The 17,932-nt window shown below is 36.1% G+C and overlaps 1 protein-coding gene across 1 annotated transcript in view; it reads left to right on the forward strand.

Moving 5' to 3' along the window:
• TAF4B (TATA-box binding protein associated factor 4b) overlaps window positions 1-17,932 on the forward strand; it is an 83,974-nt gene that overhangs the window by 4,604 nt on the left and 61,438 nt on the right. The window contains exons 2-6 of the mRNA XM_010969031.3: window positions 5,541-5,686; window positions 6,946-7,053; window positions 11,731-11,892; window positions 11,998-12,120; window positions 15,145-15,234. Of these exons, the coding sequence (XP_010967333.1) occupies window positions 5,541-5,686; window positions 6,946-7,053; window positions 11,731-11,892; window positions 11,998-12,120; window positions 15,145-15,234 (629 nt within the window). The remainder of the gene's footprint in view (window positions 1-5,540; window positions 5,687-6,945; window positions 7,054-11,730; window positions 11,893-11,997; window positions 12,121-15,144; window positions 15,235-17,932) is intronic.

Raw genomic sequence — 17,932 nt, forward strand, 5'->3', positions numbered from 1 at the left:
TTGAGTTTGTGTGTTTTAGGAATCTGTCCATTTCATGTAAGTTATCTAATTTATTGGTTTACAGTTGGTCATAGTATTCACCTGTTCTTCTTTCTGTAAGATCAGTGGTAATGTCCCCTCTTTCATTCCTGAATTTAGCAGATTGAGCCTTCTCTCCTTTTTTCTTAGTTAGCCTGTGTAAAGATTTGTCAGTTTTGTTACCTGTTTCAGAGAACCAGCTTTTGTTTTGGCTTTTGTCAGCTGTTCATCCATTCTCTATTCTGTTGACTTCTGCTCTAATCTTCATTAATTTTCTTTCATCTGTTTGCTTTACTTTTTATTTTGCCTCCCCCCCCAGTATCTTAAGATAGAAAGTTAAATTACTAATTTGAATCTTCCTTTTAAAATAACAATTACCACAACAGTTGACCTGTGAAAAACACAGGCTTGAACTACACTTCAAACCACTTTTGAAGTGTAAGGTCCACTTATACTCAAATTTTTGTCAGTAAATACATATTATAGTACTGCATCATCTGTGGTTGGTTCAATCTGTGGTTAAAGAACTTCTGTTGAATAGAGAGGGCCAACTGTAAAGATATATACAGATTTTCAACTGAACAAGGGTGTGGGGGATCAGTGCTTCTAAACCCCACATTGTTAAAGGGTCAGCTGTATAAATCTGCCTCTAAACACTACTTCAGCTGCATCTTATAAATTTGAGTATACGTTGTATCTTCATTTTCATTCGTATCAAAGTATGGTCCAGTTTCCTTTGTGATTTCTTAATTGATCAACTGGCTATTTAGGAGTAATTATTTTCCATATATTTGTGGGTTTCACCGATTTCTTTTTCTTCCTAATTTCATTCCATTGTAGTTAGAGTGTACATGTTCTATGATTTCAGTCCTTTTAAATTTATTGAAATTTGTTTTATGTCTTAACATGTAGTCTATCTTGAGAATGTTCCATGTACATTTAAGAATGCTATTATTGGGTAGAGTAGACTGTAGATAGATGTGTTTAGGTATGGTCGATTTAGAGTGTTGTTCAAGTATTTGATTTCCTAGTTCATCTTCTGTCTAGATGTTTATCTTCTACTGAAAGAAAGTGAAGGGGAGTATTGAAGTCTCCCAAGTAATCTATTTTTCCCTTCGTTTATGTCAGGTTTTCTTCATATATTTTGGGCTGTTGTTTGGTGTGTAAATTTTTATAATTGTTAAATCTTCCTGATTCATTGGCTGTCTTATTAATTATAAAATGACTGTCTTTATCTCTAGTAACACTTTTTGTTTTAATCTATTGTCCGATATTAGTGTGGCTACTCCAGCTTTCTTATGGTTGCTGTTGCATGATATGTCTTTTCTGTCCTCTTACTTTAACCATTTTTTATTTTTGAGTCTAAAGTGTGTCCTAGGTAGCCAGCATGTAGTTGGATCCTGTTTTTAAATTATGTTTTTAAATCTGTTTGCTTTTTGATTGGATGTTTAATCAATTCACATTTAATGTTACTGATACAGTTGTACGTGGAGGCCTGCTGTTTACTTTTGTTTCTGGTGTTTCCTTTTTTTGTTATTGTTCCTCTGTTCCTTCTTTCCTTTGCATCAAGTGAATGTTTTTTAGTGGTTGCTCTGGAGCTTACAGTATATATCTTACTAGAATTTACTTCACATTTATATTAACTTACTTCAGTGAGCTATAGAAACGTTTCTCCTATTTAGTTCACTTCCTTTTTAATTTTTGTGCTATTATTGCTCTATATATTGCATCTAGATATGTTACAAACCCAACAATACCTTGTTATATAGTTAATACCTTATATCTTTTAAAGGTGCTGAGAGAAGAAAGGAACACAAGGATGTACTTGTAGCATTTGTTTTATTGCCTTCTTATTTACCATTCCTGGTTTTGTTCATTTGTTCCTGTATATTTGAGTTACCATCTGAAGTCATTTCCTTAGTGCAATACAACTTTGCTCCCACCTGCTTCCTTTGTGTTATTGTTCATAAGTATATTACATTCCTATATGTTATAGATTCAGTGATACAATTATATATATTATTCTATACAGTTTTTAAAAAACTAAGACAAGACAGTAATATGCAGTTATACTGTAAAATTATAAGTTAACTTTACCAGTGCCCTTTTTCATGTGAGTTTGAGTTACTTTCTGGGGTCTCTTGTTTTCAGCCTGAAGAACTTTATTTAGTATTTCCTGTATTCTGTGTCTGCTAGCAACCAATCCTCCAAGTTTTTACCTGGGGAATATCTTTATTTTGCCTCCTTATTTGAAAGCTGTTTTTGATGAGTAACTGACTGTTTGTTGATAGTTTTGTTTTACTTTGTTTTTGCCAGCAAGTGGAATATGCTATCCCACTGCTGTTTGGCCTCCATTTGTTCTGATGGGAAGTTAGCTGTTAATCCTAATAGGGGGCGGTTTTCTTGTACATTTTTCTCTTATTTTAAATATTTCCTTCTTGTCTTTGATCATTTTTATCATAATGTGTCTTGGTGTAGCTCTTTTTGCATTTATCCTAGTTTGTTGAGCAACTTGGAAGTTTAGATTATTTTTCATCAGATTTGGAAAATTGTTAGCCATTATTTCTTTGAATAATTTTTTCTGTTCCCACATCCCTCTCTCTGTCTCCTTCTCCCCCCCCTCCCCTCTCCCTAGTACTCACATTATACCTGTGCTGGTGTGCCTATCACTGTCCCACGTTTCTCTGAAGCTCTGTTCATTTTTCTTTAGTTTTTTTTCTCTTTGGACTGCGTAATCTCTATTGATCTATCTTCAAGTTCACTGACCTATTTTCTGCTCATTCAAGTCTGCTGTTGAGCTTTTTTAGTGAAATTTTTATTTCAATTATTGTACTTTTTAACTACAGAATTTCTTTTCTTTTAGATAATATCTCTTTAATGATATTTTCTGTCTGATGAGGTATCATCGTATCTTCCATTGCTTCTTTAACCATGATTTCTTTTAGTCTTTTGAACATATTTATAACGGTTACTTTGAAGTCTTTGTTAAATCTGACATCTGTTCCCTCTCATAACAGGTTTCTGTTGCCTGCCCCCCACCCCCCCAATTTTTTTTTTCTGTGCCACACTTTTCTGTTTCTTTGCATGTGTCGTAATTTGTTATTCAAAACCAGTATATTGTACCAATTCTAAATACTGGTCCTTACTCCCTAGAGTGGGTTATTATTATTTGTTTATTTTTTAAATGTCTGGGTGGATTACTTTAGTGAAGTCTGTTTTCACCACAGAGTACAGCCTTGGGCATAAGCACAGCCACCCTGGTATGACAGAGGACTCTTTTTCACTATTTCTTTCTCTAATCTCTCTATTAAGCTTTCTGCCTCTGCTGGTATCACGCCTAGCTATTAGTCTCCACTCATTGGCAGCCAGTTATTCTCTTATTTTCAACAGTGCCCTGGGGCCTAACTTGCTCTATAGCCTGATCCAATTAAATATGGACTCCTTTAGAGAGATAGTGTTTGAGGTTATTGTCTGAGGTTTGTTCTGACCCCAAAAGGGCCCTTCTTAGTTGACTTTTTATCTTATTCTCTCTGGTAAACTAGAGAAAGGCCTATGGCTTAGCTTGTATCTGTCATGAAGCTACCAATAGCCTCTTAATTGTTTATTGTATTTGAGAGTGCCTTTAGCCTTGACCTTTCCCACACTCTGTTTGAAATAGTTTCTCTAGGGAGATACTTGGAGCAGGGACCCAGGACCTTGGCATGGTCCTTTCTGAATGATAACCCTGCTTTAGGAGTGGGGTACTGGGCATAGGTGGTAGCCTCTGGTCTTCCCTGCTTACCTCTTCCAGCATGAAACCTCCACCCTTTGAAAGAACTGGGGTGAAGGTGATCGGGGCCCAAGTATTCTTAGTATGCCATCTCTGGCATAGAGTCTTCCCTTTATGAGTGGGAATGAGTGGAACAAGGAGCCTGGAAACTCTTGGATGCACTTGTCTTAAATTTGTTCTCTGTTGTATGTAGCTTGGGGTGGCAGAGATGAGCGATGCTGGTGGCCTTCTCCTCCCAGGAAGATGCCTCCCAGGGAGCTTGAGAGAGGGAGGCCCTGTGCTGGCCACGCTGGCCGAGCTGAGAAGGGAGAGGGAGTGGGTCGTGGTTCAGATGCCACAGATTCTTGCTGTTCTTACTGAGTTTTAGTAGATCCTCTTTAATAATTGTCTAGTCATTTTCTCAACGCCTTAGGGCAATTTCCAAAGATTTTAAATGATTTTTTTTAACATTTTTTAATTGAGTTATAGTCATTTTACAGTGTTGCGTCAAATTCCAATGTAGAGCACAATTTTTCAGCTATACATAAACATACGTATATTCATTGTCACATTCTTTTTTGCTGTGAGCTACCACAAGATCTTGTATATATTTCCCTGTGCTATACAGTATAATCTTGTTGATCTATTCTTAAATGATTGTTTTTAAAAATAATTTTCACTAGTTATGCTTGTTTTGCTGGAGAATGACTTTGTTGAGCTCTTCATGCTGCCATTCCAGAAATCTAACTCCAGCTACGAATATTCTTGTTTGTGTCTCCTACTTACAAGTACACGAATTTCTTTAGATTGGAAACACTGGGTGAAATGGTATACAAATGGGAACCAGTTTGGCATAATCACGTAGATTTGAACAAAGCAGCTGTACCAAATTACCAGCATCCAGATGCTGCTGCACATCTCTCTCACACTTAATGTTGTCATTAGACTTCTTAATTTGTGCCTGTCTAGGTAGGTATAAAGTGATATCTCACTGTGGTCTTAATTTGCCTTTCCCTTTCATTGATATTGGTGTATCTTTTGTGCATTTTGGATATTCTTTCTTTGAATGTATGTGAACTAAAATTTTCTCCAGTTTTGTAGCTTATCACTTTACCTTATGATGTCTTTTGCTAACAAAAGTTCTCTTAATATAGTTGAATGCATCAAGCTTTACTTGTTTAAAAAAGTCCTTTCTATCCCAAGTTCAGAATGACAGTTTCTACATTGTGAAAAAGTTTAATAGTTTTTACTTTTTATCTTTGTATCCTAATGTCCTTGGATTTTTGTGTATAGTATGAAACTTTTCATCTTTCATATAGATAACTAATTGAACAAGCCCTATTTATTGAATAGTAACTCTTTTCCTCACTGATCTACAGTGTTCTTAGGAAAATTTGATATGACCTATCTGTGCTGTTGGGGGTTTATTTGGGAGTTTTATATTCTATTCCATTGGTCAGTTTGTGTAGTCTTGTGCTATACCATCTTACCTACTGTGGCTTAATAAATAGTTCAGTGTCATGAAGGAAACGTGTTTTGCCTTCTTTAGGAGTATCTCAGCCATGTGCTTACCCAGGCTTTTAATATTTTAAATAGTTTAGAGTGAAAACATTTTTTCCATATTATATGTGGTAATTAGTAGACATGAAATTCAGTATATACTAACTAATTACTTCCTCAGAGCATTTTATAGCATTGAAAGAAATGGGAGAACAAAATATATGACGATTATGCTTCACTTACTAGCTCACATTTTGTTTTCTTTCAACTATAGGAACAGTTTTGATCAAAAGTAATAGTGGTCAGTTGATGTTGGTATCTCCTCAGCAAGCTGTAACAAGAACCGAGACTACAAGTAACATAACTTCAAGGCCAGCTGTACCAACGAACACTCAAACGGTCAAAATCTGCACAGTGCCGGTAATATACCTTAAAGTTTTTTTCGTCTTCCTTAGTTTCCCAGCTGTTATCTTCATACAAATGTGTATGTATTTGCCAGTAAAAATAATAGAAGAAATGATTCTGCTCAATTTTTTGAATTAAATGACTTTCTTTGAATATGTTAATTCAATCAAGATTTTTTATTTTTGTCATTTGGTAAAAATTAAAAACATGGTTTTCAGAGGGGAGGGTATAGCTCAGCCGTAGAGTACATGCTTAGCATGCACAAGGTCCTGAGTTCAATCCCCAGTACCTCTATTAAAAAATAAATGAATTAATAAATAAGCCTAACCCCTCCTTACATAATAAATAAAAATAAACTGCCACTTTAACAAATGATAAAAAATTAATCTTCATTCTCAAAATTTTGTAGTCTTCAAGGGAATATTCAGAGGGCTATTTGCATCTCTAAATGTAAAGAAAATAACCATTCTGCTTCAATTTTAATTTGTGGTAAAATAGCAACACTACAGTTTATAGTATTCATTTTTATCCATATCTTACAGGAATTACCTGTAAGAAATTCAGAAATCTGCTTACTATTTCGTTAACTTGGCATTGTTAAAAAATGATTTATTTTACATACATGATAATCTTTCTAGGGTAACTGAAGCTTATCTTGAGTGCTAGAGTTTTAAAAAATGTATTTTTATGGGTTAAATTTCTTTAGTTAAATTGAAAATGCTGAAGGTAGTATAGCATTTTCTTGATGAATCAGCCTCATCCTAACAGAAGATTTCATTGTAATGTGTGATATCATTTTCTGCCACCACCTCCCACCCCCCACCCTGTTTTGTGCTCTTCCAATTTGATTCCAGGTTCTTAGCCAGTCATTTTCTCTATTACTGTATCTGTCAATGATAGCTGCTCCTTCCCTTTCTTGTTTGCTGGGAGTTCAGAAGATAGGTTAGCAGATTTTTCTTTATAATCATACATTAAATAGGATGTTTTATGTGGGAGCCAAAGAGTAAAATTCAAGATTTTAATGCTGAAATACTATGGTATTTATTTGTTTAACCAGTGGTTACGTTAAGAATATGAAATGAGTGTCAGCTGGCCAGTTGACCAGTGAAGCTTATAGTAGAAAATGTACACAAAATCCCTAGGGTTATAAAACCAGTTATAACAAAGACATTTGCTGTGGTATAGTGTTTTAATGTTTGTCTCAGTACTGATTGATTTTAAATTATTAATGTTAATGACTCTGTATTCTCTCTGCCCCCCACCCTCCCACCCAGAATTCTAGTTCACAATTAATCAAGAAGGTGGCAGTGGCACCTGTTAAACCGTTGGCACCAATAGGAACTACTGTGGTAACCACTGTTCCAAAGCCTTCCTCGGTACAAGTAAGTTGTGACCAACTTGTGGCCATATGAGCACCAGTTATTTTCTCATCTTTCATTATTACTTAGATGTTTCTTGCCAGATGTATAAGTTGCTGACTATGTGACACTGAAGAGAGCAATTTGGTATTATATGAGGGTACCTATCAAACTGGGAACTGTTGGAAGTATGGGAAACACAAAATGAACATCATATATATTCTTGGAATATCAGTTTTAGTTGAATATTGATCTAGATGCATCTAATAGTCATGTGTTGCAGTATCTAGAAGCAGGTACTGGGATGGAATTTTGGTGTATGGGGTATTTATTAGGGATAGATACCTGTGAAGGGAAGGAGAGGAAGAGCGTGAACTAAATGTGGGCCCAGTTAAGGCCTTGGCCAACCTGACGGAGAGCTTTGGAGCAAATGTGGCCTGTCAGAGTTGTCCCACTGGGTACCAGCTTGGTTGGCTAGGCCTTAATTCCCCTCTGTGATCAGTCATTTGATGTGGATTCTCCAGGGAGAGTTGTGCTCATGGGCAAGATAATTCTCTGTGGCTGAGGCAGACCCTGAAGGAAGTGACAGTTGTCAGTCTAATAGCATTCCCAACAGCTAGGATACACAAATCTCTCATTGTAATGGTATATCACAGTCTACTCCTTGCATCCCTGGGATCTACTTCCTCATACATGTTGGAAACCAGCTCTTCTTAGATCCCAGTGGGTTTCTTCCTTGGGGAAACAATGAGCAGAAGGTATAGGATGAACTAGAGTCCCCATTGCTGCACACGAGCACCAACTCTGCTGATCTTGGCAGCTTAAATGGTAGTGTGACTAGACCTTCATTCCTTACGGATCTGAAGTCCAAATTGTCATGCTCTTTTGAAGCAAGAGTTGTTGCACTTGTTCATTTATCACAACTGGTCAAGGAAATACCAAGAGGCAGTTGAGTAGATCACCTGGATTCACGACACATACTCCTCTTGGCTTCCATTGTGTAAAAGCAACACTACCTATTCCAGATGTCAGGTCGATTACCCCTGTCATGATAATGGCTCTTCTCTCTCCTACTGGTCCCTGGGCACAGGGAAGTTGAAGTGCCCAGGAAGCAGCCATGGTGTCTAGTTTATAGGTACTTCTGCTTTGTTCTTTGGTGAAAGTGTACCATTGGAAGCACAGAGCCCCCAGTGGGTCCTGGGGAGTGATGGTAAGTCAATCCACTTATCCTACTCCTTGATTCCTTGGTTCTTCATATATTTGTCCTGTTACATAGTACCATATAGAATTTTTTTTGGTTCAGTGAGTACACTGAGTCTCTGGAGGATGGAGGATGGAATTCCATCTTCATAGAGTATTGCTTCTGAGTTTGCACTTCACCTGTGCCTTCTGCTGTTGGTAGTACTTTACTAGGCCAGCAGCTTCTGGGTCATGCCATGTGTGGTACAATCAGTAGATCCCATGGTGCTGGGACCACTGTTGCACTTACTTTGCAGTATAGAAATTGCATCTTCTTGGAGCATGTTATGTGAAATGCCATGCTGTAGATCAAACATGGTGTTTGGTGTTCCAAAATTATTTAACCATATTGCTCCCATTCTTTTCCTGAACAGTGAATCTGATTTTAAACAGTTTTTCCCCCCTAATAATGGCTACTTTTATTGAATTCTTAATGTGTTTGACACTTTTTAAGTGCTTTACATTTCCCATCTCATCTCATTTCATCCTGTGACTGTTCTGTAAGGAAGGATTATCTCCATTTTATATTTGTGAAAATGGGTTTAGAGAGGTTAAGAAACTTACATGATTTCTGCTGATACGTAGCAAAATGGGGACTTGAGCCAAGGTCTGTGTCACTCTGGTCTTAATGACCTCTGTACTGACTGTCTCAAATTCTAAGCCCCACCCCCCCACACAACCCCTAGGTTATTCTAAGGAGCTCACTGGGCCAAAGGGTATGGATTTAGGACTAGGGATACCTGCTGTGTGTTGTAGGAAATAATTAATGTTTCTTAAAATGGGATTTTTTGATGATCAGTCAGATGTGAACACCCCAGGGAGGTGTATGAAAGTGAAAGAGACTAATTATACTCGCAGGTCCTAGAAGCTGGGCGGTGGGGGAGGTGGTAGGGCATGGCACACCATGCAGGGGGCCATATGGGAGGAGCACCCAGGGCAGGCCCAACCAAACAGTGGGAATCTGAGAGAGAATGAGGACCCAGGGGCAGGTGCCTTAATTGAGGGCTTGTATGGAATACACAAGTAAAGGCATGAGGGGATTTCATTGGTGTTTTGCATGTCATTAGGTCACAGTCAGGAGGGCAGAAAGAACTTGTGGCAGGGACCAGCCTTATCATGCTGGTGCACCTGGTCACCTGGGCGAGGTGCTCACAGCTTATTTATGGGGATGTTGAGGCACCAGGAAAATAGGAAGTTTGAAGAATTGACAGTACAATTATTTTAGGAAAGGGTTTTATCATTTCAGCAGTATTTTGAGTATATCAGTATTTTTCATTGGATCTAGTTTTTAAAGATTTAGTACATATAGTTGTTCTAAAATGGTACATATGTGTTGCTTAATTTTTTTCACTGGATTATTTTTCCTATATATATGTCTGCCATTGCTATTTCCATGTGGGTTGTTTATACCTTTTCTTAATTTAGATCGATGTATATTTTAAGCTGAGTTGCTCTTCAGTGATAGGCTAAGGCAGTAGACATTATCAAACGGTGAAATCAATAATATGTATGCATTTTGAGGGGTAAAGCATCTCAGTTTTAGGCATTTCTTGGAAATAAGGAGCTAGAATTTGGATGACTCTCCTTGAAATGCAGTTTAGTCTGTTAAGTTTGCACATAATTCATTTCACTGGCTCTTTGTATAACTGACTTTCACAAATTTATTTCACATATACCCAGGGTCTTTTCTCTCCTTTCCTCTAGACATGCCTAAGCAGGGCCACTGAAGGTCTTGCAAAGCATGGAAGTACTGTTGGCTGGTCTAGAATATCGAGAGTTATGTATGGTTCAGTTTAAGACAGTCCTTCTGTTACTGCAGTGTGATCACGTGCCTAGAGTGAGACCGGGGTGGTGCATCTCCATGCCTCTTAAGAGGTGGCCTTGGCATGGAAGGTGCAGGTATCTGGTACAGGTAGTAGCTACAGGTAGTGGCTATATTAGAAGGAGTTATGAAGGATACATTTTGTACTGGAGACAGAATAAAATATTGACAAAGAAAGTAGAAATGCTCTAAATGCTCCCTTTACTCATAAAAAATCGGACTCTTTTCCTCAGCTCGCATTTCATTGGGCCTTATCTTGCTTCAGAAGGAAAAGGGACAATACTCCCCTGAGGAACTGCTCCCACTAGTCCCGTGAAGTAATTGTAATCACCAGCTAACATTCCAGATTACACTTCATTAAATACAGTGGTACAAAGGGTTAATGGCAGAGTATGAAATAGACTTACCGAAGAAGGAGTATGTATTTACTGTACATAAACCTAAAACAAGTTTATTAAAAAATCTCCAAAAGGATTCAGAGGAAACTGCATAGTTGTTGTCCTTAAAGAGCAGGACTAAGGTTAAAATAGGAGGAAATTTGATTTTCATTGTTGTCTTTGAGGTCTGTTTGTATTTAGTAAAATTATACTAGTGTAGGTATGATTTTTAATTTTACCGTTTTTGCTTAACATTTCATCATGAGCTTTAATCTTCATCATTAATCAGTGTTTTTGGTTTCTTTCTCACTTTTACCTTCAAAAGTTTCTTGTCTAATATATGCTTCGGTCTTTTTAAAGTGGGAAATTTTGGTGTTACTTGAATTCACTTGTCTTGGCTATTGCAGAAATTTTCTTGAAGGTAATAGCAACCTGATCTTTTTGTGTTGCATGCGTGTAGAACATAAGCATTTGAATTCAAATGATGGTGCAGTGTTCAGTTTTCTGTGTGAATTGTAAATACTATTCTATCCCCAGCCCCCAAACTTTACTCATTTTCTATAACTTTCAGTGTTTGTCTTTAAAATCAGGTTGTTGCTTTATCTCAGTATAGTTGTCTAAATTACTACCCAACTTGTGAGTTCTTGTATTAAACTGTTTATCCTGCAGGTGGTGCCATAATCACACCTCATTTAGTAGAGGATAGAAGAGACAAATTCTTTTCAGTGTGAAAATAAGATAACCACATTTTGTAATATTTGTTATGCCTTTCCTAATAGTCTACATAAAAGCAGCTTATCTGAATACAAGATGATCAGTAGATCTCTCAGCTTTGTACTTAATAAAAAGCAGAATATTACAGATTAGGAAATTCTGTATTTTCATATAAAGACTTACTATTTCAAATCCTCAATATTATTTGAGGGCTGTGTGCTTAGCACTATTTTTCAAAAACATTCCCAGGGTAGTAGGTACCTTTGCTGTCCTTTTTTACAGGAAGGAATCAGAGAGTTCGCAATAATAAGTAACTTGCCTGAGGTCAGCGCTCAGCTGTCAGTGAAAAGCAGATAGCTAGATGAGAATGAAACTCAGAGCTGCTAGAATCCAGAGCTGGGACAATGGGTTACATTGATTAGACTAGTAGAGCATAACATAAAAGCAAGGTTGTCAAGATCCACTTACAGTCTGGGTGTGAAATGAGGCGCCCACCGTGACACATAGCGTAGTAATACGTAACTCAGCTTCTACTGCTTTTACTTTCAGTCTGTGGCTGTGCCAGCCAACGTTGTCACAGTTACGCCTGTAAAGCCCTTGAATACTGTAACTACCTTGAAGCCTTCAAGTTTGGGAGCACCATCCATCCCCTCAAATGAGCCCCATCCCAAAGCAGAGAACTCAGCTGCTGCTCAGACTAACCTTTCTCCGGTAAGCTCTCACTTGCAATTTACCTAAATACAGCTCTTTACAAGTTTTATTGATTTTATGTTCTAGCTAACATGTGTAAGTGTTTGTTTCTATTTCTGTATTTAGACGATGCTAGAAAATGTGAAGAAATGTAAGAACTTTCTGGCAATGTTAATAAAACTAGCATGTAGTGGATCGCAGTCCCCGGAAATGGGGCAGAACGTGAAGAAGTTGGTGGAGCAACTTTTGGTAAGTTGGTACTGTAAAATCTTGCAAGCTCTGTAAGTGTCCATAAAACATGTTTTAAATGGGAAACAAATATTTTAAAATGAGGTTTATCTTACGTGGATTTTTGGATAAACTTTGCTTTTGCTTCTTAAAAGCTTTGTAATGATTATAAATCTTTGTAATGGTTGTAAATCTATTCTATGCAGTTGTTCCTCAGTATCCATGAAGGTTGGTTCCAGAATCTGCCCTGTGTACCAAAACCCGCGGATGCTCAAGTTTCAGAGCCCTTGGTATCTGTTGGTTCCGCAGCTGTGGATTCAACCAACCACGGATTGTTAAGCATAGTAGTAAACCGATCCGTGGTTGGTTGAATCTGCGGGTGCGAAAAGTGCGGGTACGAAGGGCCGACTGTATCACTTTGTTTGCTAGTCCTGCTTCCCTTAGACTAAAAAGGGCTTTGGAGAGAAGGTTGACCATTTGGGCAAATAAAACTTTATTGTTAGAATTGGAAATGTCGGAAAGCCAGACTGTCAACAAATAAGGAAATTCAGTTCTGTATGTCCTAACAACAAATTTTGGGACCTGTGGAAGTGAGGTAAACCTTCTTATGTCTCAGTTTCCTTCTTTATAAGATGAGAAGAATAAATGTAATGATTATTGAAGTTTAAATGAGTGCCTTTTATATGCCAAATTACACGCTCTTGGTTTCTTATGTCCTCTTTCAGGTAAAATGCTTTGATACTTTAAAGCAGATGAAGGTAGAAATTAGCAAATATTACATATTATTTGCTTAAGAAATATGCTGAAAATACAACAGACAAGTATAATTTTGAATTTTTTTAGTTATTGAAATCTATACATTTCTCTGACCATGTGAGAATTTTTTGTGTGTGTATTTTCCATATAAAAATGGTCACATTTTTCCAGCAGAAAATGTGTATATTTCAAATATTGTACAGGAGAACAAATGTAGTTTATAAATATTAAAATGTCTTCTTTACTATTTTTTTTTTTTGTGCTACCTGTGATTTGTTAGAGATAGAGCACATTTGAAATGGTTAGTTTTCCATTTGGGAAAACTATTTTAGATATTTAAAATAAGTCATAAACAAATTTTTAATTTAAGTTTGAGCACCTTTTGTTAAAAGTAAACATTGAGCTTTTGGTTTTCCATTTTCAAGATATGCTAGTTTTGAAAGGGGATCTGGTGGCTTGTTTCTCTGAGATGGAGAGGCATGATGGATGGAAAGGAACACATATTCAGTAAAATGTTAAAAAATTTTTAAGTACGAAAGATTTTTGTGAATTTTGTGGACAGCTAGGAGCAGTCAGGAATTAATCAAATATCTTTTCCAGCTTGAGATCTATGCAGCTTAAAACAGCAAATTGCAATTGTCAGTTATTTTTTTAAAATTTACTAACTTATTTAAAAATAACAATAAACCCATTGCAAGTTAACATACAATAACATTTAAATGAAAATTCTAGTTTCCAAAACAAAATTGAGTGAAAAGAGTGGCCATTTCTTTACATTTTTGCAAATTCTTTAATATCTGACTTAATGGAAGACAGCTGGATTCTCATATCTGCTGCGTTTAATCTGTTCTGTGATGTGTTATTTGGTCAGAGTATTTGGAGAATATTTGGCCTTATGAAGAGGTAGTTGGAAAAGTATTTTAAGAGCTTTTCTCCAGATCATTATGGATATTCTTTAGAGTCCCCTGGTTTATCTTTTACCCTGAATGAATTATTTACCCATGTATGACTTTTGTAACAGCTCAAATTTGGTCATCTGGAAAATATTGGCTCACTGAGTTGTATAGATCTTCCAAATGTTGACAGATTTGTTATTTAAGATATCAAAAAATCACACTTGTAATCTCACCAACGATCTCATCAGAAAATTTTTTCAGTGCAGGGAAGCTATCAAGCTCAGGATTGTGGTTACAAATTTTCCAAAATTCTGATTTTGGCTTAAGAGTTTTAATTTTTATCATTAGCAACAGATACTGTCAGTTGTTATCTGTATAGTGGCAAGCTTGACTTGTTTTTTGAGAGTCTATCAAAATACCCCAGTGTTAATGACCACAGCTGGTTTGACATTCTTTCCAGTAAATGAAACAGAAAAGCAGCTAGTTCAGCTAGCAACAAAATCACAAAGTGCTTTTCCTTGAGCATCTTACATTGGTCCATTCTATGTGTGGTTCCCATTACATTACACAAAATATTAAGAAGATGTCTACTGAAGGGTTGAGATTTAGTAAAATTAAATTTTACTGCTTTGTCGAGGACAGTTTAAAGTGGAGCTGGCTCTAGTTTTCATTCTTTTACCACACACGCATAGCAGTGGAGAGTACTCTGACAACTATTTCAGTTTGTTGCCATTGCCTTTCTTGCCAGCAGTTTTACCCACTGTTGCTTTTGTACTGTCAGTGCAGATCTCAGCACAGTGAAAAAGACTGAGAAACGATTAGTGGGAATAATTTAGATCTCATAGACCCCTGAAATGCTTAGAGTCCAAAACAGTATGGAACGGTTCCTAAGTCCTTTAAAACAATAGCATATCTATTACAGTGGCCTTGTAGTAGCATTCTAAAAATACAGTCTAACCTCAGTTAAAATAATTTAAAAATTGAAAAAGCAGAAAACAAAAAAACCTCCAAGACCCCCAGAACAAATGACTTCCAGTTCCCTACCTAAGAAATGTGGGACTCCAGTGTCTTCACTTCTTAATTTTGCTACAGACTGTAGTACTGTCCCCTTATTCAGCCAGTCAGCCCTTCTCTCACTGTGCTTAATGGGATCTTAAAAAAAAAAAAAAAAAAAAATTATCTCTTCATTGTATTCTGTCTGAATTAAAAAAAAAAACAAACCCTGTATATTCATTCATTTCATAGGGGACATGAATAAAAATGCCCCCATTTAATGATGGACTTTGAATTTATCACTGCTTAAAGCTTGCTATATCTACAATCATGAATTAAACATTTTTTCTCTTAAAATATTTGTAGACCTAAAAGTATTTTTTTTTCCTCCATTCCTCAGGATGCAAAAATTGAAGCAGAAGAATTTACTAGACAACTGTATGTTGAACTCAAGTCTTCACCTCAGCCTCACCTAGTTCCTTTTCTTAAGGTAGAGTTATATGTTACTTTGAAGAAATTGTTTGGATTAGATTAAAGTAATTTAAAATCTGAATATTTCAGTAGGATAGCAATTTAATGTGAAGATACTAACAGTGTAGGAGAAACCTCTCAGAGCTGTTGTAATCTGTACAGCATGTTTATAATTCATATTCTTTAGATTGGGACCCATTGGGAAAATAGAAGTAACATTTCATTCATGAACATAACTTAATGATTATATTATTTAGTGCTTGTATCCTCAGATTCTTGACTTTAGAACAAAGCAAAGACCCTATTTTTCTAATGACTCATGTTGTCTTAGAAATAATAAACCACATAGTGCCAAATTTAATGAGAAAGCTATTATTTTTAAAAATTAATTCATATTATTAGTAGGCACATAATATGAGATTTATTGAATTAAGTAGAATTTTGATGGAGAACAGTAAGTTTGATAATAAGAACTTAATTTGGCAGACTGGAAAAATGTATTACTTTTGGATACTTAGAAGCTGAAAAGGAACTGAATTGAAATTTATGGAGTCATTAAAACCTGGGATTATAGTGAACCAAAGACTCATCCCACGTATTTTGAAATAATGGAATGAAGAGTTGCCTTTAGAAACATTTGACTAAAGTGTCTAGGGGAGAGGAAAGAGACTTCGTAGTGGAAGACTCCTTTTAGTTTCCTCATGAGTGAAGAGTGGGAAATGAGATGGAGCACCCCATTTTCAGAAGGCTATTAAAATATTCAGAGTTGTCTCTAGGAGCGTGACTGCGCATGTCGATCAGGGGGGTGCTAATCCTGTGATATGAAGTGTGACCAAAGAAACTGAGAATATTTTAGTCAGAGGAGACTTGGTCTGGAGAAGGGAAGGTTGAAGGGTAAGCACAGCAGTGAAAAATCAAATGACTAGTGCCCTGTTTGCAGGTGCCTCTCTTGACTGGGAAGTTAGAGGCAGCTTTTCCTTGGGCCCCTTTCAGTGCTCTGTGAGCTGTCGGTCTCTACGTGACACTGACCACTCTTTTTTAGTGTATCTGTATTTTATACCCAACTGGAGACACTGGGGGGGAAGGAGGGAAGGAAGTAAGCACCTACTATGTGTTCTGTGCTTGGTAGATACTTTATTTTTAATTTGCCTTGTTTGGATTTAATTTTCCTGTCAGTCTTCGAGAATCAGGGCTAGATAGTATAGTATTTTCCATTTTGGAGATGAGAAAATTATTTAAATTGACTTAACTTTTGGTTAAACACACAGGTCTAGGATTTAGCTTGACTCTATTGACTGTATAACGCTAACTTGAGGTTACCAAATATTATCGTCCAGTATTTGCGCTTTATATCAGTTTACTAATGACTATGAAGTTTATGCCTTTTTCTTGAGAATATTTTTTTCTCATCCTTGAGAGCTCTGGAGGTTGGGTATTGCATAAGGATTGAGGAATTCAGCATTTAGGCTTAACTCTGGCCAGGTGATCAAGAGAGAATTTAACATATATATTTTTATTGTTGTCTCTAAAATTCTTACCACTTTGACACTTCTTTCCAGTTGTGTTTTTCTCAGGTCCCCCCATCTTAGATTTCTTGCTTAAATTTAAGTAATCAAATCACTTTAATTGTTCATATATTTCCAAAGCAGCTTGTTTCCTACCATTTTTAAAGTTTGGAAAAAGAGCATAAGAGACTTCGTGTTTCTTTCCTTTGATACTATTTATATATATACATACAATAAAAGTTTATATATATATATATACACACACTATATATATGTATACATACAATAAAAACCTTCAAATAAAAATTTTCTCAGTGTTTTTTAATAAAAAAAGTAAAAGAAGTAGCTAAAAGGAAAAGACAGGAAGTGTAGCAATAGTTCTCATTTGCTTCTTAAGTAAAGTCAGTTAAGTGTCAAAACAAGGAAATCTTCCAAAACAGCTCATGAATTCACCAAAACATAAACTCCTAACTACATACTTATCCATCTTTTTAAAAAAATTATTTATTTATTTACTTATTTTTTGGTCGGGGAGGTAGTTAGATTTACTTGTTTTTAGAGGAGGTACTGGGGATTGAACCCAAGACACGTGTATGCTAAGAGTGCGCTCTCCTTCTTGAGCTATACCCCTCCCCCCATGTTTTTTTCTTACTCAAAAACAAAAATCCCAGCAGAACCTTCTACTTTTAGTTTAAACTGTCTTTATTTTTTCAGCATGGTACAAAGATAGACCCCAACTTAAAGTCCAGTCAGAAAATATTCTAGCTCAACTAAGGGAATTGACCTTGTTTTTATTAGTTTTATTTTGATGAAAGACTATTCCTGTCCAAAATTTGAAAGTTGTTTAAAAATAAAACACTTTTTTTTTTAGAATCTGCTGTCTGTAAACAAACTTGTAGATACCGAAGTTATGAGTGATCTATTTTGGGGTTTAGATGAATACAGATAAGCTGGATACAGTGTTTTATTTCACCAAATTAACACTTGATACTAAGTTAATATAAAATAAGTTTAATACTGAGGCATAATTTTGAATTGAAAAATGAAGCACTTTTGAGCTTTAAGTTGGTTATATCCTGGATATTGACAGGGTATAAAGAATTGATAACAGATTTCTTCAACTGAAACATTGATGTATTTTTTTATATTGTAAAAATACAAAATATAAAGTAGTTCTGTTTTACTAGAGCTAATTTGTTTAGTTATCAGTGT

The sequence above is a fragment of the Camelus bactrianus genome, chromosome 24, assembly GCF_048773025.1.
Source record: "Camelus bactrianus isolate YW-2024 breed Bactrian camel chromosome 24, ASM4877302v1, whole genome shotgun sequence".
NCBI classification, from domain to species: Eukaryota; Metazoa; Chordata; class Mammalia; order Artiodactyla; family Camelidae; genus Camelus; species Camelus bactrianus.